Raw genomic sequence first — 21,580 nt, 5'->3', positions numbered from 1 at the left:
TGGATCTGGTCTGGCTGGGTGAATCATTGATTGATTGTTTTTTTTTGTGAAAGTCAATATTGGGATTCATCTGTACACACACGCGCACGCGCACACGCACACGCTCCTTCACGCACATTATACCGCGTGGGTTCCGCGGCGGGTCGTTCGAATTGTTTGCGTCGCCCACTTGGCTCCAGCGCGCTGGAGATGAGGAGTGGCAGCGTGCTTCTTTAATAGTAGCGCCGGGCGAGCTCCAAGCTGCTCTGTTGTCTGCGACAGGTCATTTCTGGATGATAAAAGAATAACAATGGAACAGGTAACGTCAACAAGTGAATGAAACGATTGCTTTTCGTTTTACTTCCGAACTAGTTTAAGTGTTATTGATATACACGAGAGAGACCGATAAGCAGAATTCGACATAAGATTAAATATATAAGATATGATTATAAGGTTAAATTCTAGCTCTTTATATATACACTTTACAGTAGGCTGGCTCCATTCATCCACATGTAGGCTATTAGCTTTTTGATACATGAGCTTTCAGCTCCTTGTATTAGACTCAATAATGTTTATTTAATTGAGACTAATTAACGAAGAATCCAAGACGAACCACCACATGGAGCCTTTGCTGATACGCTAACATGGATAGTCGATAACCGATAACGCATTATTTATTCAAGGACGGACCGATCAATTTCAAAGCTCTGAGGGCCAAGTTCCAGGAGGAGGCTGCCCTGGCTCAGGCCAAGAACACCCGACCGACGATCGCCGAGAAGCCGCGACACGTCCCCCCGCCCGGCGGCCACTGCTCCTCCGTCCTGAACGAGCTCCACAGCGCGGTGGAGAACGGATCGCAGGCCGTTCCCCGGGTCATCTTCAGAAGCGAACTGAGGGCCTCTGGGGGCAAGCGTCCCATTTCTTTCCCTCCCCAAACGTCCCTTCGGACACGAACCAGGAATGGAGACGACAACATGGCACCACCAACAGCAGCGAGGCATTCTGTCCTAGAGGGGCACCTGGTCCTTCCCCCTCCCCCTATGAAGGACCATCCGCTGCACCCGGCCGCATCCACCAAGGAGCCTCAACAGCTGGTGGAGGCGCCGGCGGAGACCCTGCCCTCCACCAGGACCAAGAGGAAGGGCCTGCTCCTCCCCTTCAAAGCTCCTAAACCATCTAAGGGCCCCACAGCCCCCGAGGAGTCTGCCCCCGCTGCCTCACTGACCCACAGCAGACCTGGTGAGCTGCCCCCCCTCCAGGGCCAGGACAGGGCCCCCCGCCCCCCAGGGGGAGACGTGACCCCCCCAGCGCGGGACACCAGCGGGGACTCGGACAGCCGCATCATGAGCACCTTAGAGCGGGCCAAGAGGAAGTTCACTCACCGGCACGTGCTGCTGTCCTGCAAGGCCAGCTGTCTGCCCCCCCCTGAGGTCTCCCCCCCCGCCGCCGCCACCACCGCCGTCACCGCGGGGAAGATGGCGTCCTCGCTGTGGAAGGCCGTAGAGACCAGCGAGGCAGACTTCCCGGTTCCGTCCCCGGTGTGTCTGCCCAACTTGGCGTGCGTCTCTGCCCGACCGTTCTTCCGGGCGGGCGCGGCCGCGCACAGTGAGTACAACAGGCTGCCGTTGTGTGGACTCATTTGTGTAGTGGTAGTGTGGTAATGTGGTAGTGTGATAGTGTGGTAGTGTGATAGTGTGGTAGTGTGATAGTGTGGTAATGTGGTAGTGTGATAGTGTGGTAGTGTGATAGTGTGGTAGTGTGGCAGTGTGGTAGTGTGATAGTGTGGTAGTGTGATAGTGTGGTAGTGTGATAGTGTGATAGTGTGATAGTGTGGTAGTGTGATAGTGTGGTAGTGTGATAGTGTGATAGTGTGATAGTGTGGTAGTGTGGTAGTGCGTGTATGCATTCATCTTTGTTGTTTGGACTCATTTGTGTAGTGGTAGTGTGATAGTGTGGTAGTGTGATAGTGTGGTAGTGTGGTAGTGCGTGTATGCATTCATCTTTGTTGTTTGGACTCATTTGTGTAGTGGTAGTGTGATAGTGTGGTAGTGTGGTAGTGTAGTAGTGTGTGCATGCATTCATCTTTTATGGTTTTTTATGCAAATGTTAAAAGAAGCGTGTCAGTGAGTGGGTGTCTTGTGCTCCAGGGGCAGAGACGGCCGTGGAGCAGCAGCAGCTCCACAGGGGCCCTCGTGGACGAGGAGCGCCCCAGCCGCCCGCCCCCCCGATGAGGCCCCTCCTGGACGCAGCCCTGCTGGGGCCGGCGCCCGCCAAGCCCCCCAGGCCACCATGTGTAGACCTGGGCTTCTACCGGCCAGCCCAGGGTGAGAGAGAGAGAGAGTTACATACCTCTTAGATAAACTACCTATACAAGAGTAGTTATGTCTCGTTGTATTAGTTTGTCCTGTTATTGACATAATATAGATATTCTAATACTTTGAATATATGGGTTTTTTTGAGCGAATATTCAAACGTCATTTTTGAGCAATTTTGACAGCCCTGGTCTGAGGTGCTGGGGGGGTCCAGCCCTGGTCTGAGGTGCTGGGGGGGTCCAGCCCTGGTCTGAGGTGCTGGGGGGGTCCAGGGTCCAGCCCTGGTCTGAGGTGCTGGGGGGGTCCAGCCCTGGTCTGAGGTGCTGGGGGGGTCCAGCCCTGGTCTGAGGTGCTGGGGGGGTCCAGCCCTGGTCTGAGGTGCTGGGGGGGTCCAGGGTCAGCCATGGCAGCAGTTATTTGACGTATGAATGGTTTAAGATAGAGTAGAGGTTTGCATAGGGGGGTGGAGTGATGAGGCTGTGATGAGGCTGTGATGAGGCTGTGATGAGGCTGTGATGAGGGCTGTGATGAGGCTGTGATGAGGGCTGTGATGAGGCTGTGATGAGGGCTGTGATGAGGCAGTGATGAGGGCTGTGATGAGGCAGTGATGAGGGCAGTGATGAGGCTGTGATGAGGCTGTGATGAGGCCTGTGATGAGGGCAGTGATGAGGGCAGTGATGAGGGCAGTGATGAGGGCAGTGATGAGGGCTGTGATGAGGCTGTGATGAGGCAGTGATGAGGCTGTGATGAGGCTGTGTGGTTTCTGTCCCTCCAGCACCAGGTCTGAGCCCGCCCCCTGTGGGAGACCTCGTACCCGACCAATCAGCCGCTGACGCCGCCTTACTGGACGCGCCAGACTTCCCCGACTGTGAGCCCCCGGGGAGCGGAGCGGAGGACAGCCCCCCCCCCGTGGTGGAGGCCCTCCAGTTCATGGACTTTGAGCCCCCCCCGCCGCTGAGCCCTGGGACGTGTTCTGAGGCCCTGGAGTGTGAGCCTGCAGACCCTTTGACCTTTGACCTCCAGGAGCCGCCCAGCCTCCCTGATCCCCCGGACCTCTCCGCTCTCCCGGGGCCCGGGGCCCCCGAGTGCGGTCCGGGCCTCCAGGGGACCCCTGAACCGCCTCCAGTGCCGCAGCACGGCTCCACTGCTGCAGGGGGGGGCCGTCCTGGGGCTTCTGAGGCCCGCCCCCCCCCCGAGGAGGAGGGCCCCGTCGGACATGCAGCTCTGGCTGACTGGAGCGAATCACAGCCCAGGTAAGGTCTGTCTCTGTGTCTGTCTCTGTCTGTCTGTCTGTCTGTGTGTCTGTCTGTGGCTGTCTCTGTGTCTGTCTGTCTGTCTGTCTGTGTCTGTCTGTCTGTGTCTGTCTGTCTGTGTCTGTCTGTCTGTGGCTGTCTGTCTGTGGCTGTCTTTGTAGCTGTCTGTCTCTGTGTCTGTCTGTCTCTGTCTGTCTGTCTGTGGCTGTCTGTGTGTCTGTGTCTGTGGCTGTCTCTGTGTCTGTCTCTGTCTCTGAGTCTGTCTGTGTCTGTCTCTGTGTCTGTCTCTGTGTCTGTCTGTCTCTGTCTGTCTGTGGCTGTCTCTGTGTCTGTCTCTGTGGCTGTCTGTGTCTGTCTGTCTGTCTCTGTCTCTGTCTCTGTCTGTCTCTGAGTCTGTCTCTGTCTCTGAGTCTGTCTGTGTCTCTGTGTCTGTCTGTGTCTGTCTGTGTCTCTGTGTCTGTCTGTGTCTCTGTGTCTGTCTGTGTCTGTCTGTCTCTGTCTGTCTGTCTGTCTGTCTCTGTCTCTGTGTCTGTCTGTCTCTATGTCTGTCTGTCTCTGTCTGTCTCTGTGTCTGTCTCTGTGTCTGTCTGTCTGTCTCTGTCTGTCTCTGTGTCTGTCTGTCTGTCTCTGTGTCTGTCTCGGTGTCTGAGCACAGCTCAGTTGAAATTCAACTCCAAAGTGAAATGTGTGATTTTTCGGAGAGGATTTAGAGAACTTGACTGGTGTGCGTAGCTCCCCCCAGCCCGACGGTTACCATGGCACCTGTGAAAACCTGTACGAAGACGTGGAGACCATCAACGGGTACCTCAGCGGCCAGAACTCATGGACACTAAAGGAACATAAACGACCCCAAAGTAAGAAACGACTCAACTCTGAAACCGTTGTTAATGTTGCATTTCATATTTAGTTTAGTCTATCAGCCATTATGAAATGATAACTATTGGTCATTTCTTACAGATCCATATGCTGACAGCAATGACGTGGTAATGTTATGCATCCCAACATCGCTCGCCCAACACCGTTACATTCATGGCTACAATGACTCTGTTCCTCCAGGTCGTCAACTGCACATCGAAATACAAAATAACGTCTCCTTCTCCCCCAGAAAGAAGAGTCCCGCCTTAACATATGGCCTCGCAATCCCTGGTACGTATAGCTCACTGGTCCCTGGTACGTATAGCTCACTGGTCCCTGGTACGTATAGCTCACTGGTCCCTGGTACGTATAGCTCACTGGTCCCTGGTACGTATAGCTCACTGGTCCCTGGTACGTATAGCTCACTGGTCCCTGGTACGTATAGCTCACTGGTCCCTGGTACGTATAGCTCACTGGTCCCTGGTACGTATAGCTCACTGGTCCCTGGTACGTATAGCTCACTGGTCCCTGGTACGTATAGCTCACTGGTCCCTGGTACGTATAGCTCACTGGTCCCTGGTACGTATAGCTCACTGGTCCCTGGTACGTATAGCTCACTGGTACGTATAGCTCACTGGTCCCTGGTACGTATAGCTCATTGGTCCCTGGTACGTATAGCTCACTGGTCCCTGGTACGTATAGCTCACTGGTCCCTGGTACGTATAGCTCACTGGTCCCTGGTACGTATAGCTCACTGGTCCCTGGTACGTATAGCTCACTGGTCCCTGGATGCTGTCCAGGAGAGAGTGGATTCATTGTGTCTGTGATCCACAGGGGCGGCCGGCCATCAGAGCTCAGCCATTCAGTCCATCCTCATTTCCTCAGGTATTCAATTAAAGGGCAAGAGAAAACACTTAGCAAGGAAGAAATGTGGAGGAACGCAGAGTGGGGGGTCCCTCCTTCCAGGGATGACCAGGAGTGCAACGGGGGCCATAATTGACAAATATACATGCATAAAGGCAAAGCAGTGATGGGCGATGAAGTGGTATACTACAGGTCTACCTGGGGTATAGAGATTGAGTCATCATTTTTCATCTTTGGATAAATAGGTAGAGAGAGGAATATTTTTTTACCCTGTTTGAAGTGACTTACAGAAGTTTTTCAGTTCCAAATGTATGTATTTTGAAAGTGACAAAAGTTAGTTTCTCCTAAAACAGTAAAATAACATTTAGTTTTGTGTGGAACTGCTCAGTGCACTACATCTCACTACGTCTGGCACAATGCACGTCACCAACCCAGCATGGCTGGAAGCAGGTTATCTGCCACCAGCCAGGAAGCAGAACGAGCCAGACCAGTGTGACCACATCCTGTCTGAGGGACCAGGCGTCACGGGGCCTCAGACCAGTGTGACCACATCCTGTCTGAGGGACCAGGCGTCACGGGGCCTCAGACCAGTGTGACCACATCCTGTCTGAGGGACCAGGCGTCACGGGGCCTCAGACCAGTGTGACCACATCCTGTCTGAGGGACCAGGCGTCACGGGGCCTCAGACCAGTGTGACCACATCCTGTCTGAGGGACCAGGCGTCACGGGGCCCCAGACCAGTGTGACCACATCCTGTCTGAGGGACCAGGCCGTCACGGGGCCTCAGCCGCGCCGGGCAGCTTGTGGAGGGATCATGTCACTTATGTGTAGTCTTTCTAATGAAGTATTTTTCTTCTTCAACCGTTTCACGACAAACTGTGTCTTCTTAACTTGCTCAATTACCTTTTTGTATCGATGCACATCGTATGCGGCGTACTTGGGTTTGATCCTCAGTTTCCACAGCCTAGGATCCTTTAGCAAGCTGCCTCGATGAATGAGGTGGAGCTAAATTCACTGTACCTCGCTTTGGATAACTGTGTCCCTAAAGTGACTTAATGGGTGCCAAGTTAAAATGAATCAAAAGGAGCTTGTTTTTCTGAAGCGTCGGTGTCTGTTGTGAGCAGGGACCGCCAGAGCCCCGAGCACAGTGAGCACAAGGAGCACAAGAAGAGGGAGAGGCAGCGGCAGGAGAAGGAGAAGAAGGAGCAGAAGGAGAAGGAGAAGAGGGAGACCGGAATGAAAAAGAAGTTCAAGGTAATGTTTTCATCCACAGCCCCTAGTTTACCAGCTCGCTCCGCTTGGGAGTCTCTCACCTTTTAGCTTTTCAATGTTAACTTCAAGGTTAATATGAAACGGCAGAGGCCATAGAGGGAGGTGTGTGTGTGTGTGTGTGTGTGTGTGTGTGTGTGTGTGTGTGTGTGTGTGTGTGTGTGTGTGTGTGTGTGTGTGTGTGTGTGTGTGTGTGTGTGTGTGTGTGTGTGTGTGTGTGTGTGTGTGTACCATAGATACCATTTTCGATCATCCAAAACAATGAAACCATTATACTTCCTAAACGATGACCTAAAAGCAGCAGGGCGTCTGGCTGCTTGTTCACCCCTCTGGGTGTCATATGGGAGCTCAAAGTGACCTGGTGGTGCTGCAGCCCTGGTCAACTGTGTGTCCCAGGTGACGGGCGTGGAGGAGCCGCTGTACCACGCCAAAGTGATGGTGGCCAGCAAGGTGCATAAGAAGAACGACCTGCCGGTCACCAGCGGAGACATGGTCAGCATCATCCGCACCAACAGCTGTCCCAAAGGACGCTGGCTGGCCCGCGACGCCAGCCGACAGTGTGAGTCTGGAATCACCTTTTGTTTCTAGTAAGTAAGTAAACTACTAACTTGGAGAAGAAACACTTTCTTCGTCCCTGTGGGGAAATTGATGTCTGAAATTGGCGGAAAACTAAGTTTCCTGTTTCTAAGTTGAAGTTTCCTGACCAGGGTTCAGCATCCAGCCATGGCTTCTATCACTGCATCGTTTCCCCTGTTGCGATTGGAGGCTTTGTGGTCCTAACATGGTGTTCTCTGGGCAGATGGCTACATCTCTGTGATGAATGTGGAGCTGAACATCCAGGAGATGCTGGAGCTGGGCAAGACGGCCCAGGCGGCCCGGAGAGAAGGCACCATGGAGGTGGACACCGTCAGCATCAGCAGCAGGTACCAGGTGTTGCCATGGCCTTAAAAGGATTCCTCTCCACCCAAACACTCATCAATCCATCACTGGAGTCCCCCACTGGAGTCCCCCAGTAGAGTCCCCCAGTAGAGTCCCCCAGTAGAGTCCCCCAGTAGAGTCCCCCAGTAGAGTCCCCCAGTAGAGTCCCCCCCCCACTAGAGTCCCCCCCCCACTAGAGTCCCCCCCCCACTAGAGTCCGTCCCCCACTAGAGTCCGTCCCCCACTAGAGTCCGTCCCCCACTAGAGTCCGTCCCCCACTAGAGTCCGTCCCCCACTAGAGTCCGTCCCCCACTAGAGTCCGTCCCCCACTAGAGTCCGTCCCCCACTAGAGTCCCCCCCCGACTAGAGTCCGTCCCCCACTAGAGTCCGTCCCCCACTAGAGTCCGTCCCCCACTAGAGTCCGTCCCCCACTAGAGTCCGTCCCCCACTAGAGTCCGTCCCCCACTAGAGTCCGTCCACCACTAGAGTCAGTCCACCACTAGAGTCAGTCCACTAGAGTCAGTCCACCACTAGAGTCAGTCCACCACTAGAGTCAGTCCACCACTAGAGTCAGTCCACCACTAGAGTCAGTCCACTAGAGTCAGTCCACTAGAGTCAGTCCACTAGAGTCAGTCCACCACTAGAGTCAGTCCACCACTAGAGTCAGTCCACCACTAGAGTCAGTCCACCACTAGAGTCAGTCCACTAGAGTCAGTCCACCACTAGAGTCAGTCCACCACTAGAGTCAGTCCACCACTAGAGTCAGTCCACCACTAGAGTCAGTCCCCCCCCCACTAGAGTCAGTCCACCACTAGAGTCAGTCCACCACTAGAGTCAGTCCACCACTAGAGTCAGTCCACCACTAGAGTCAGTCCACCACTAGAGTCCACTCAGCAGCTTGTTTCTGTTGCTTCCTCAGGTCTTCTAACTACCCGGTTCTCACCAGCAGCTGTGAGTGACCACTGCTTTATGTCTGTTCTTAAAGGGGTGATGTCATGCTTTATGTCTGTTCTTAAAGGGGTGATGTCATGCTTTATGTCTGTTCTTAAAGGGGTGATGTCATGCTTTATGTCTGTTCTTAAAGGGGTGATGTCATGCTTTATGTCTGTTCTTAAAGGGGTGATGTCATGCTTTATGTCTGTTCTTAAAGGGGTGATGTCATGCTTTATGTCTGTTCTTAAAGGGGTGATGTCATGCTTTATGTCTGTTCTTAAAGGGGTGATGTCATGCTTTTTCCACTTTTCCTTTTGTTCTAGACTGTTAAATGACGTATGTATTCATGTTTTACGTCTGCTAAGCTAAGTCCGAGCCAGGGGGCGTATTCGGCCCACGAGAACGGCCCTCAATAAGAGGTGAAACAGCTCGTTTGCGCTCAAACTTTACTCCGTAACAGTGTGACGTCAGACTGCAGTGGGCGGGGCTGGAGTGCAGAAGTCCCGCCTCCTGACTACCTGCAATGTTTACAACTTCTCGGGGGTTTGAATTTACCAACGCACACACAAAGCATTCAACCAATCGCAACAGAGTGGGCGTGCTGACCAATCACAGCAGTCTGGGCTACTCGGGAGGAGGGCCTTAAAGTGACGTGATAGAAAACGTTTTTGAAAGATGATGAAATTGGTTTTGCAGAAATGAACAGTGAGAATAATAAGGGGTATTTCTAACATACATGTTACCCTGTTCTAGTAGTAATTATTAACCCTAATAAAGCCGGATATGGGATCTTTAACTACTGGCCCCTCCTAGTACACTATCAGAGAAATAGGAGTGATGTCATTTCTCTGAGTGATGCTGCGCAGCGCTAAGCAGACTGCTGGCAGGAAGTGTGTTGATGAGAGCGGGGGTCATCAGGGGGTCATCAGGGCCCTGAAGTGTGTTGTGTGCCTGGCGCCGAGTCGCTCTGACGTCACCACATCTCTGATGATCAACATGTGTTTTGCCTTGATTTATTGATTTATTGATTTATTGATTTCTGTTCCTCAGTCACAGATGACAGCGAGGAATGGGCCTGTGAAGATGAGACACTTTCCCCCTCCAATGAGAGCCGGTAAGAGAGCCTTTTATATATTCAGCAAACATTTGCAATGCTAATGGCGACGCTATTTAGAATTAGTGTTTTACATGAATGACAAAAACATGCAAATAGTATGTTTTAATGTGTTATTATTAATGCAGGAATACATTAATTATTTCCCCTCTGATACTTTGCAGTAGCTTCCATCAGCAGACGTCTCTGCCAGAGATGAGTGAGTATCCGGTGTGTTAGTGGTAGGAGAGGACAGGCTGCAGGGGTCAGTGTGTCAGCCCCTCCCTGGGCCCATGCTAGGATCTCCCTCCAGACGTCTTCTCTGTTCTGTTCCTCTGACCTTAAGCTTCAGTGTCTGATGGATCTCCTTGTTTCCTCTGGCAGTGTGCAGCCATCCTAGCGCTCTACACACACTGAGCGATGCCAACCGTGAAGACCTGCACACACAGTACGTCTCCAGCTCTCTCACTCTACTCACTCTCTCTCTCACTCTACTCACTCGCTCTCTGAAGTAAACCATTAGTGTTGTTGTGTAAATTGCTTAAAGGAACCTTGTCACTCTGCGTTCTCCCAGCCTCCGGCCGTCGACGGATGGGGGCTTTTTGATGTGATGTGCAACGTTTAATTTTAATGATGATATATAATAGCATTTTTACTAATGCGACAGCAAAGCTTTGAATGCAAGAATGAAAGTAAATGTGTGTGTTGAGGGTGTCCTTAAGTGCTTGAGCCTCTGTCCTACGCGCCCTGGTGACCCCTCTGGGCTTACACACCAACACATTGTGATACTAAAGAAACCCATCTCTTCAAAAGGTTTGGGGTTTTATCACTAAGGGATTGAGATGGATCATGTTTATATTGCACTGTTTTTATTTATTAGTCTGGGGCATGGAAAAGAACCATGTAACCGTTAACATGAGACGGATGTCTCTCATACAAGGAGTCCAAGGTGATCCCTCTGTCCTTGGTTGCGAGGTGACGAATGCGAATGACAGTTCTTCACATTGAGCTAGTATTGAGAAGGACCACTTCAGCCTGTTCAACCCTCAGGGCATCAGCACAGTGGCAATGGAGGAGCTCAGATTGTCCTTAGTGTCTGATTTACGGAAGAGATCCTTACGGAGAACCTTTGTTCTTTACCTGTCACTTGTTCCTGTCTGTTTACATTTACTTTAAGTGACTTAACAATAAATACATTAGTCAGAAGAAAGAGAAACAGCAATATATCGCTGTGGGTACAGTAAGGATGTTCATAGAAATAAGTGCCAAGCACTTACAAGGTTAACCCATTCAACAAAGATGGCTAGAATAAGATGCTACCCAATGCTAAGTACTAAGTGCCAGGACGTACAACACACAATAATGGGTTCTCTGGAAGCACTCTGAAGTTGAGTTGAGTTGTAACAGGACGTCCCTTTTTGTCTTCATCAACACACTGAAGTCTTTTAGATGACACTTTGAGAAGCGTTGGGCCTGTAACCACGGTAACCACCAGCGTTCTCTCTGGTTCTCTACGGTCCCAGCGTTCTCTCAGTGGTTCTCTACGGTCCCAGCGTTCTCTCTGGTTCTCTACGGTCCCAGCGTTCTCTCAGTGGTTCTCTACGGTCCCAGCGTTCTCTCAGTGGTTCTCTACGGTCCCAGCGTTCTCTCAGTGGTTCTCTACGGTCCCAGCGTTCTCTCAGTGGTTCTCTACGGTCCCAGCGTTCTCTCAGTGGTTCTCTACGGTCCCAGCGTTCTCTCTGGTTCTCTACGGTCCCAGCGTTCTCTCAGTGGTTCTCTACGGTCCCAGCGTTCTCTCAGTGGTTCTCTACGGTCCCAGCGTTCTCTCAGTGGTTCTCTACGGTCCCAGCGTTCTCTCAGTGGTTCTCTACGGTCCCAGCGTTCTCTCTGGTTCTCTACGGTCCCAGCGTTCTCTCAGTGGTTCTCTACGGTCCCAGCGTTCTCTCTCTGGTTCTCTACGGTCCCAGCGTTCTCTCTCTGGTTCTCTACGGTCCCAGCGTTCTCTCAGTGGTTCTCTACGGTCCCAGCGTTCTCTCAGTGGTTCTCTACGGTCCCAGCGTTCTCTCTGGTTCTCTACGGTCCCAGCGTTCTCTCAGTGGTTCTCTACGGTCCCAGCGTTCTCTCAGTGGTTCTCTACGGTCCCAGCGTTCTCTCTGGTTCTCTACGGTCCCAGCGTTCTCTCCCTCAGTGGTTCTCTACGGTCCCAGCGTTCTCTCTGGTTCTCTACGGTCCCAGCGTTCTCTCAGTGGTTCTCTACGGTCCCAGCGTTCTCTCTGGTTCTCTACGGTCCCAGCGTTCTCTCAGTGGTTCTCTACGGTCCCAGCGTTCTCTCTGGTTCTCTACGGTCCCAGCGTTCTCTCAGTGGTTCTCTACGGTCCCAGCGTTCTCTCAGTGGTTCTCTACGGTCCCAGCGTTCTCTCTGGTTCTCTACGGTCCCAGCGTTCTCTCAGTGGTTCTCTACGGTCCCAGCGTTCTCTCTGGTTCTCTACGGTCCCAGCGTTCTCTCAGTGGTTCTCTACGGTCCCAGCGTTCTCTCAGTGGTTCTCTACGGTCCCAGCGTTCTCTCAGTGGTTCTCTACGGTCCCAGCGTTCTCTCTGGTTCTCTACGGTCCCAGCGTTCTCTCTGGTTCTCTACGGTCCCAGCGTTCTCTCTGGTTCTCTACGGTCCCAGCGTTCTCTCCCTCAGTGGTTCTCCACCAGGGTGTGCGTTAGGCTGGACCCCCGACCACTGCAGGGGCCATAGGGGTTAAGTCTTAGTTAACTCTAGGTAACTAAAAGGTTAAAGGTTAAATGATGAAAGCTAGGCAAAATAAAAGTGCTTGAAATGTAAATCTAAAAACAAGCAGAAAGGAGAATCCAGAAACACCGAATGTTGTCTGTTTCAGGAGAATGTAGTTGATGTTCTGAAGCTCTACCTGCTCTGAGCCCTGGGGCGTGAAGCACATGGTCCTTACACTACTTCATATTTCATTTTACTATTTCCTTACAAAATTTGAGTAATTAATATTTATGATTACACTGTCAAATAAAATGCACAGACATTATTTATGTTCAATAAATTTTAGTTTTTTCCCAAAAATGTTCTGTGGGGAGTGATCGGCTGAAAAGAAAAGGTTTGACAACCACTAATCTACCTGATAAACTCTCAATACTTCAGTTATCCTTTAACATTACAAAATACAGGTTCTGGAAAAAAAAGTGTGTGTGTGTGTGTGTGTGTGTGTGTGTGTGTGTGTGTGTGTGTGTGTGTGTGTGTGTGTGTGTGTGTGTGTGTGTGTGTGTGTGTGTGTGTGTGTGTGTGTGTGTGTGTGTGTGTGTGTGTGTGTGTGTGTGTGTGTGTGTGTGTGATGCTGATCAGTGACTGCAGGTTGTTTTATCTCCCACCGCTCAGGACCCGACATGAAGCTCTCCAGAAACTGGCCACCTTCTTCCAGCAGAACAAGGAAGACTATGTAGCGGCCACAGGCAGCGGTGGAGTGACTCCTACCAAGTACAGCACCGCGTCTCCCTGACCTCCTGCTCACTACTGCTAGTGCTCCTCTATTGTTATCCAAAGTGAACAGCCTACAGGCAGTGTTGAGGCCGCTGGCATCAAACCTGGAACCACTTAGTTCATGGTCGGGACACACTTGACTCTAGACTGCCCCTGTTCCACCCACAGTACCAGCTCCACTCTCCTCCACTCGGCCCGCCTTTTGTTGCGTTTCCATCGCCAAAAAAAAGTACCTGGTACCTGGTACTTTTTTATAGCACCTCCGTCGAGGTTCCAAGCGAGCTGAGCAGGTACTTTTGTGTGACGTAAACAGGCTGCTGGCCACTGATTGGCTAGCAGAGTGTAAACAGGAATAATCACTCAAAGTTAAGTTGTGTCGGGCGTGGCTGGAGTCCACGGACTGGCTCCCGAGGGGACATGGATCAGAGTTTCACCTCCATCAAGGAAGAGGTTGAAGAGGTTCTCTTCTACGACCCGCCCACGTTGAAGAGGTTCTCTACGACCCGCCCACGTTGAAGAGGTTCTCTACGACCCGCCCACGTTGAAGAGGTTCTCTTCTACGACCCGCCCACGTTGAAGAGGTTCTCTACGACCCGCCCACGTTGAAGAGGTTCTCTTCTACGACCCGCCCACGTTGAAGAGGTTCTCTTCTACGACCCGCCCATGTTGAAGAGGTTCTCTTCTACGACCCGCCCACGTTGAAGAGGTTCTCTTCTACGACCCGCCCACGTTGAAGAGGTTCTCTACGACCCGCCCACGTTGAAGAGGTTCTCTACGACCCGCCCACGTTGAAGAGGTTCTCTACGACCCGCCCACGTTGAAGAGGTTCTCTACGACCCGCCCACGTTGAAGAGGTTCTCTTCTACGACCCGCCCACGTTGAAGAGGTTCTCTTCTACGACCCGCCCATGTTGAAGAGGTTCTCTTCTACGACCCGCCCACGTTGAAGAGGTTCTCTACGACCCGCCCACGTTGAAGAGGTTCTCTACGACCCGCCCACGTTGAAGAGGTTCTCTACGACCCGCCCATGTTGAAGAGGTTCTCTACGACCCGCCCACGTTGAAGAGGTTCTCTACGACCCGCCCACGTTGAAGAGGTTCTCTACGACCCGCCCACGTTGAAGAGGTTCTCTACGACCCGCCCACGTTGAAGAGGTTCTCTTCTACGACCCGCCCACGTTGAAGAGGTTCTCTTCTACGACCCGCCCACGTTGAAGAGGTTCTCTTCTACGACCCGCCCACGTTGAAGAGGTTCTCTACGACCCGCCCACGTTGAAGCGGTTCTCTACGACCCGCCCACGTTGAAGAGGTTCTCTACGACCCGCCCACGTTGAAGAGGTTCTCTTCTACGACCCGCCCACGTTGAAGAGGTTCTCTTCTACGACCCGCCCACGTTGAAGAGGTTCTCTACGACCCGCCCACGTTGAAGAGGTTCTCTACGACCCGCCCACGTTGAAGAGGTTCTCTTCTACGACCCGCCCACGTTGAAGAGGTTCTCTACGACCCGCCCACGTTGAAGAGGTTCTCTACGACCCGCCCACGTTGAAGAGGTTCTCTACGACCCGCCCACGTTGAAGAGGTTCTCTACGACCCGCCCACGTTGAAGAGGTTCTCTACGACCCGCCCACGTTGAAGAGGTTCTCTACGACCCGCCCACGTTGAAGAGGTTCTCTACGACCCGCCCACGTTGAAGAGGTTCTCTACGACCCGCCCACGTTGAAGAGGTTCTCTTCTACGACCCGCCCACGTTGAAGAGGTTCTCTACGACCCGCCCACGTTGAAGAGGTTCTCTACGACCCGCCCACGTTGAAGAGGTTCTCTTCTACGACCCGCCCACGTTGAAGAGGTTCTCTACGACCCGCCCACGTTGAAGAGGTTCTCTTCTACGACCCGCCCACGTTGAAGAGGTTCTCTTCTACGACCCGCCCACGTTGAAGAGGTTCTCTACGACCCGCCCACGTTGAAGAGGTTCTCTACGACCCGCCCACGTTGAAGAGGTTCTCTACGACCCGCCCACGTTGAAGAGGTTCTCTACGACCCGCCCACATTGAAGAGGTTCTCTACGACCCGCCCACGTTGAAGAGGTTCTCTTCTACGACCCGCCCACGTTGAAGAGGTTCTCTACGACCCGCCCACGTTGAAGAGGTTCTCTTCTACGACCCGCCCACGTTGAAGAGGTTCTCTACGACCCGCCCACGTTGAAGAGGTTCTCTTCTACGACCCGCCCACGTTGAAGAGGTTCTCTACGACCCGCCCACGTTGAAGAGGTTCTCTACGACCCGCCCACGTTGAAGAGGTTCTCTACGACCCGCCCACGTTGAAGAGGTTCTCTTCTACGACCCGCCCACGTTGAAGAGGTTCTCTACGACCCGCCCACGTTGAAGAGGTTCTCTTCTACGACCCGCCCACGTTGAAGAGGTTCTCTTCTACGACCCGCCCACGTTGAAGAGGTTCTCTTCTACGACCCGCCCACGTTGAAGAGGTTCTCTACGACCCGCCCACGTTGAAGAGGTTCTCTACGACCCGCCCACGTTGAAGAGGTTCTCTACGACCCGCCCACGTTGAAGAGGTTCTCTTCTACGACCCGCCCACGTTGAAGAGGTTCTCTACGACCCGCCCACGTTGAAGAGGTTCTCTACGACCCGCCCACGTTGAAGAGGTTCTCTACGACCCGCCCACGTTGAAGAGGTTCTCTACGACCCGCCCACGTTGAAGAGGTTCTCTACGACCCGCCCACGTTGAAGAGGTTCTCTTCTACGACCCGCCCACGTTGAAGAGGTTCTCTACGACCCGCCCACGTTGAAGAGGTTCTCTACGACCCGCCCACGTTGAAGAGGTTCTCTTCTACGACCCGCCCACGTTGAAGAGGTTCTCTTCTACGACCCGCCCACGTTGAAGAGGTTCTCTTCTACGACCCGCCCACGTTGAAGAGGTTCTCTTCTACGACCCGCCCACGTTGAAGAGGTTCTCTTCTATGACCCGCCCACGTTGAAGAGGTTCTCTTCTATGACCCGCCCACGTTGAAGAGGTTCTCTTCTATGACCCGCCCACGTTGAAGAGGTTCTCTTCTATGACCCGCCCACGTTGAAGAGGTTCTCTTCTATGACCCGCCCACGTTGAAGAGGTTCTCTACGACCCGCCCACGTTGAAGAGGTTCTCTACGACCCGCCCACGTTGAAGAGGTTCTCTACGACCCGCCCACGTTGAAGAGGTTCTCTTCTACGACCCGCCCACGTTGAAGAGGTTCTCTACGACCCGCCCACGTTGAAGAGGTTCTCTACGACCCGCCCACGTTGAAGAGGTTCTCTTCTACGACCCGCCCATGTTGAAGAGGTTCTCTACGACCCGCCCACGTTGAAGAGGTTCTCTACGACCCACCCACGTTGAAGAGGTTCTCTACGACCCGCCCACGTTGAAGAGGTTCTCTACGACCCGCCCACGTTGAAGAGGTTCTCTTCTACGACCCGCCCACGTTGAAGAGGTTCTCTTCTATGACCCGCCCACGTTGAAGAGGTTCTCTTCTACGACCCGCCCACGTTGAAGAGGTTCTCTACGACCCGCCCACGTTGAAGAGGTTCTCTTCTACGACCCGCCCACGTTGAAGAGGTTCTCTACGACCCGCCCACGTTGAAGAGGTTCTCTACGACCCGCCCACGTTGAAGAGGTTCTCTTCTACGACCCGCCCACGTTGAAGAGGTTCTCTACGACCCGCCCACGTTGAAGAGGTTCTCTACGACCCGCCCACGTTGAAGAGGTTCTCTTCTATGACCCGCCCATGTTGAAGAGGTTCTCTTCTACGACCCGCCCACGTTGAAGAGGTTCTCTACGACCCGCCCACGTTGAAGAGGTTCTCTACGACCCGCCCACGTTGAAGAGGTTCTCTACGACCCGCCCACGTTGAAGAGGTTCTCTTCTACGACCCGCCCACGTTGAAGAGGTTCTCTACGACCCGCCCACGTTGAAGAGGTTCTCTACGACCCGCCCACGTTGAAGAGGTTCTCTACGACCCACCCACGTTGAAGAGGTTCTCTACGACCCGCCCACGTTGAAGAGGTTCTCTACGACCCGCCCACGTTGAAGAGGTTCTCTTCTACGACCCGCCCACGTTGAAGAGGTTCTCTTCTATGACCCGCCCACGTTGAAGAGGTTCTCTTCTACGACCCGCCCACGTTGAAGAGGTTCTCTTCTACGACCCGCCCACGTTGAAGAGGTTCTCTTCTACGACCCGCCCACGTTGAAGAGGTTCTCTACGACCTGCCCACGTTGAAGAGGTTCTCTACGACCCGCCCACGTTGAAGAGGTTCTCTACGACCCGCCCACGTTGAAGAGGTTCTCTACGACCCGCCCACTTTGAAGAGGTTCTCTACGACCCGCCCACGTTGAAGAGGTTCTCTTCTATGACCCGCCCACGTTGAAGAGGTTCTCTTCTGCGACCCGCCCACGTTGAAGAGGTTCTCTACGACCCGCCCACGTTGAAGAGGTTCTCTTCTACGACCCGCCCACGTTGAAGAGGTTCTCTACGACCCGCCCACGTTGAAGAGGTTCTCTGCGACCCCCCCCACGTTGAAGAGGTTCTTTCAGATGGAGACGTGTCCTGAACCAAACCAAGTGGTGCCGCTCTAAGTCGTGGCGAGTTGAGCTGGAACTGTCGGTGGAAAAGCGGCAGACCAGTGGAAGTCAATCTATTTTTGCTCCTTTAACCCCTATACAATCGTTCATCACTTGAGGAAAGGAAGCATTTTTAGAAATGTTCCTAGTTCCCCATGCAATCCTTTAAAGTACCTCTAGAGATCCACATACCCCCATTCCAGAAACGTGTGTGTGTGTGTGTGTGTGTGTGTGTGTGTGTGTGTGTGTGTGTGTGTGTGTGTGTGTGTGTGTGTGTGTGTGTGTGTGTGTGTGTGTGTGTGTGTGTGTGTGTGTGTGTGTGTGTGTGTGTGTGTGTGTGTGTGTGTTATACTAAATTAATTTATCCCTTTCCTTCCCCTGCCTCTGGCTTTGCTCGTGTCCAGTGTGGATCCACCCAGTAAGTGTCTGACTCCCCACATCCACGCCTGTCATCACGCCTCATTACTGCACTTCCCCCGCACATACCACACGTCCCCCGTGATGTTGATGTCTGTTGGCTGTCCGGTGATGAACACGTAGTTTGATGTCTCTGTCCAGTGATGAACACGTAGTTTGATGTCTGTCCAGTGATGAACACGTAGTTTGATGTCTCTGTCCGGTGATGAACACGTAGTTTGATGTCTCTGTCCGGTGATGAACACGTAGTTTGATGTCTCTGTCCGGTGATGAACACGTAGTTTGATGTCTCTGTCCAGTGATGAACACGTAGTTTGATGTCTCTGTCCAGTGATGAACACGTAGTTTGATGTACTAAAGTCTATTTCCCATGTGTGTCTTGTCAGGCTTCTTGTCTGCGGTGGAGGAGCCCCCCTATCTGTGAGTTGACACGCCTACGCACACCCTTCCTAGGAAGGGGTCATCACACCCTTCCTAGGAAGGGGTCATAATCCTCATCCTTCACCTCCTCCCTGAATCCCCTGACGGGCTGTTTGATGAGTAACTCAGGCCTTTCCCGTCCGTCTTATGAAGTGGTTACAGGGAAGAATACTGAATATTAAACAACTGAAATGAGTAATTCCTTCACTGCTGGTTCAGTTTGGACGGTGAACTTCAGGTGACGTTGGAGTCATCCTGAAGCACCGTGGATCTTTATTGTAATGTGTTGGGTTGGCAGTGAACAGGAAATGGATTTCACTCAGCTGGAGCTGCTCCCCCCGCCCCCGCTGTATGCAGACCCGTTCTGACCCCCCCCCCCCCCCCCACGTGAGTGCGGACCACAGCGCTGTCACCGGACTGGACGGCTTCATCACAACCTCCTCATGTGTTCCTCTTGTTCCTCTACAGCTCCCTCACCTCCACTCTCCCCAGCACGTTGACACCGTTTGATTCTGTTCTGGTGATTATGTTCTGTATATGGTAATCATGTTTTTGTTTCTGTTGACTGGTTTGATAATGCACTTGAATTAATTATTTTTTTCTCTGCTGAAGAGTAATGTGTGCAATAAAAAAGGCACTCAATTATTCACTTTTAGTTGCTTTGAATTGATTGACACGGTTATTGTTGTTACTATTGGATGTTTGTATGTTTGTTGTGTATACATTTAGTTTACATTGTTTCATATATAATAAATGTTTTAGGCGTTCATCACCACCACATTTTGTAATCTCCAAAGTAATGCAACTCAACACACAGTTGAGACCAGTCACTTTATATTTGTAGGTCTCGATGAGGTCTTTAGACTCGGGGCGGGTCGGTGGGAGGGGTCATACCGGAAGGGGCGGGGCTAAGTGTCGCTGTAATTGAGGAGGCGGGCCTCGGCGATGGGTTTGTGCGGGATGTTAAAAAGGTAGGATACTAAACCGGCGTCACACGCATCCCTAAGAATTTCACGGGAAGACTTCAAGTCTAGAAGGGAGAAGAAAATTGTTAATGAGCATTTCTTTCCAGAAATATAACTTTGTAGAAAGACAAGCAAGTCTAGTTGACTCCTCGTACTAGTGTGTGATCGCTGCAATAGCCCCCACTACAAACGAGTTCAGTTTTTTTTTTTTACCTTTTTATATCAACGTTATTAATTGTTTAAATGCAACGCTGCTTGATCTATGAAAAGAGCATGGCACCAGAAAGCAGGAACGGAGGGCTTTCACTGAGCAGCGGCAAGGACAGCAGCCGGAGAAAGCTTCTGGTCGGGGTGGACCTCTTCTGCTTGTTCCTAGGTATGGATCACATTGCGTGCAGTGTATTATAGTAGAACTATGTCTACACTAACTTTTGAATTTGTAGCTTTCTTATAAAACCTACATTTAATGCGATATAGGTATATAGCCTAACAATTAAATGTTTGTTTTTCATTTTGTATGAATGCATGCTACTTTGGATAGTCAATAGTTTAGGCAACAAAACAAACCAAAAATAGACAGTAAATCTAACGTGATAGTGGAATATTAGTTTTAAAAAGAAAACGTGGTAACGCACTTGAGAATAACGGTATCCTTAAATAATGCATAGGACTGCAAATATCCTGCATGAAAATGACCTATAATCGGAAAGTTTTAAAGTGAGTGGGATAAACATCACTGTCGGCGCCTCCAGCTGCCCAACTGTTGCCTCCTACTGCAGTCACTGCGTTAGCAGGATGTCTCGCATTCCTCTTGACCTGACATCTGGCAACGTGTGTGTGTGTGTGTGTGTGTGTGTGTGTGTGTGTGTGTGTGTGTGTGTGTGTGTGTGTGTGTGTGTGTGTGTGTGTGTGTGTGTGTGTGTGTGTGTGTGTGTGTGTGTGTGTGTGTGTCCCTAATTAAAGGACAGTTGTTGAAGCGCTGTGAAGGATTGTATGTTTCTAATATCCAGTGGGAGTCTGCTTGAATATTGTTCAACAATGTGAGTAACTTGATGAATTGTTGGATATTGGAACATATATTATTATATTAGCATCTAAAAGCATCTTCTAAAGACCACATGGGACTAGAACACAACCCATGCTCCAGGGTCCAGGGTTAGGGTAATAAACTCAGGGAGGGCCTGACCTCTGACCTCTACCCAGAGCAGTGTTGTTTAAGACTGGTCTGCAGAGGGTTTCAGGGTCTGTACCGCGCCCGGGTCCGTCTGCCCCCTAAAGTCTACATCGTGTGGCTGTGGGCGCGCCGGCCGTACTCCAGTACAGCTCCACTCCGTGGCCTCAGTTCACCGAGAGGTGTGCTCTCCGTGCAGGAGGCCACCGTCCTCAGGCCCAGTGGAGATCACCGTGTGAGCACAGGCCAGCGGCACAGTGGGGGGGGGGTCGTACTGGAGTACGGGGGCGGCAGCGGTTCAGGAGGTACAGCGGGTCGGCTGGTAACCGGAAGGTCGCTGGTCTGATCCCCGGCTCCTCCTAGCAGAGTGTGGAGGTGTCCCTGAGAGAGACGCCTCACCCTGACTGCTCCTCCTAGAGGAGTGTGGAGGTGTCCCTGAGAGAGACGCCTCCCCCTGACTGCTCCTCCTAGAGGAGTGTGGAGGTGTCCCTGAGAGAGACGCCTCACCCTGACTGCTCCTCCTAGAGGAGTGTGGAGGTGTCCCTGAGAGAGACGCCTCACCCTGACTGCTCCTCCTAGAGGAGTGTGGAGGTGTCCCTGAGAGAGACGCCTCACCCTGACCGCTCCTCCTAGAGGAGTGTGGAGGTGTCCCTGCGAGAGACGCCTCACCCTGACTGCTCCTCCTAGAGGAGTGTGGAGGTGTCCCTGAGAGAGACGCCTCACCCTGACCGCTCCTCCTAGAGGAGTGTGGAGGTGTCCCTGAGAGAGACGCCCTCCCCCTGACTGCTCCTCCTAGAGGAGTGTGGAGGTGTCCCTGAGAGAGACGCCCTCACCCTGACTGCTCCTCCTAGAGGAGTGTGGAGGTGTCCCTGAGAGAGACGCCTCACCCTGACTGCTCCTCCTAGCGGAGTGTGGAGGTGTCCCTGAGAGAGACGCCTCACCCTGACTGCTCCTCCTAGAGGAGTGTGGAGGTGTCCCTGAGAGAGACACCTCCCCCTGACTGCTCCTCCTAGAGGAGTGTGGAGGTGTCCC

General features: G+C 52.4%; 2 protein-coding genes across 2 annotated transcripts in view; both read left to right on the top strand.

The window, feature by feature from the left end:
* The first annotated feature begins 162 nt into the window (after nt 1-162).
* LOC311360699 (uncharacterized protein) lies at nt 163-19,059 on the top strand. The gene is made up of 18 exons (XM_084480808.1): nt 163-298; nt 663-1,584; nt 2,127-2,303; nt 3,067-3,544; nt 4,277-4,398; nt 4,502-4,527; nt 4,654-4,810; nt 6,342-6,517; nt 6,929-7,091; nt 7,332-7,455; nt 8,370-8,401; nt 9,434-9,497; nt 9,662-9,696; nt 9,861-9,924; nt 12,868-12,966; nt 17,549-17,637; nt 18,379-18,412; nt 18,711-19,059. Exons 1-18 carry the CDS (start codon nt 290-292, stop codon nt 18,778-18,780), a joined length of 2,841 nt encoding a protein of 946 aa, XP_084336934.1. The 5' UTR covers nt 163-289; the 3' UTR covers nt 18,781-19,059.
* A 591-nt stretch (nt 19,060-19,650) lies between these two features.
* The window catches only part of LOC311360698 (phospholipid phosphatase 3-like), a gene marked incomplete at its 5' end in the record, with an annotated part of 13,878 nt that continues 11,948 nt past the window's right edge, over nt 19,651-21,580 (top strand). Inside the window, 2 exons of the mRNA XM_084480807.1 lie at nt 19,651-19,753; nt 20,656-20,783. Coding sequence (XP_084336933.1) covers nt 19,651-19,753; nt 20,656-20,783 — 231 coding nt within the window. The remainder of the gene's footprint in view (nt 19,754-20,655; nt 20,784-21,580) is intronic.

Source organism: Micromesistius poutassou (assembly GCF_964030765.1).
Source record: "Micromesistius poutassou genome assembly, chromosome: 16".
NCBI lineage: Eukaryota > Metazoa > Chordata > Actinopteri > Gadiformes > Gadidae > Micromesistius > Micromesistius poutassou.
This window is presented reverse-complemented; position numbering and strand designations above follow the sequence as displayed.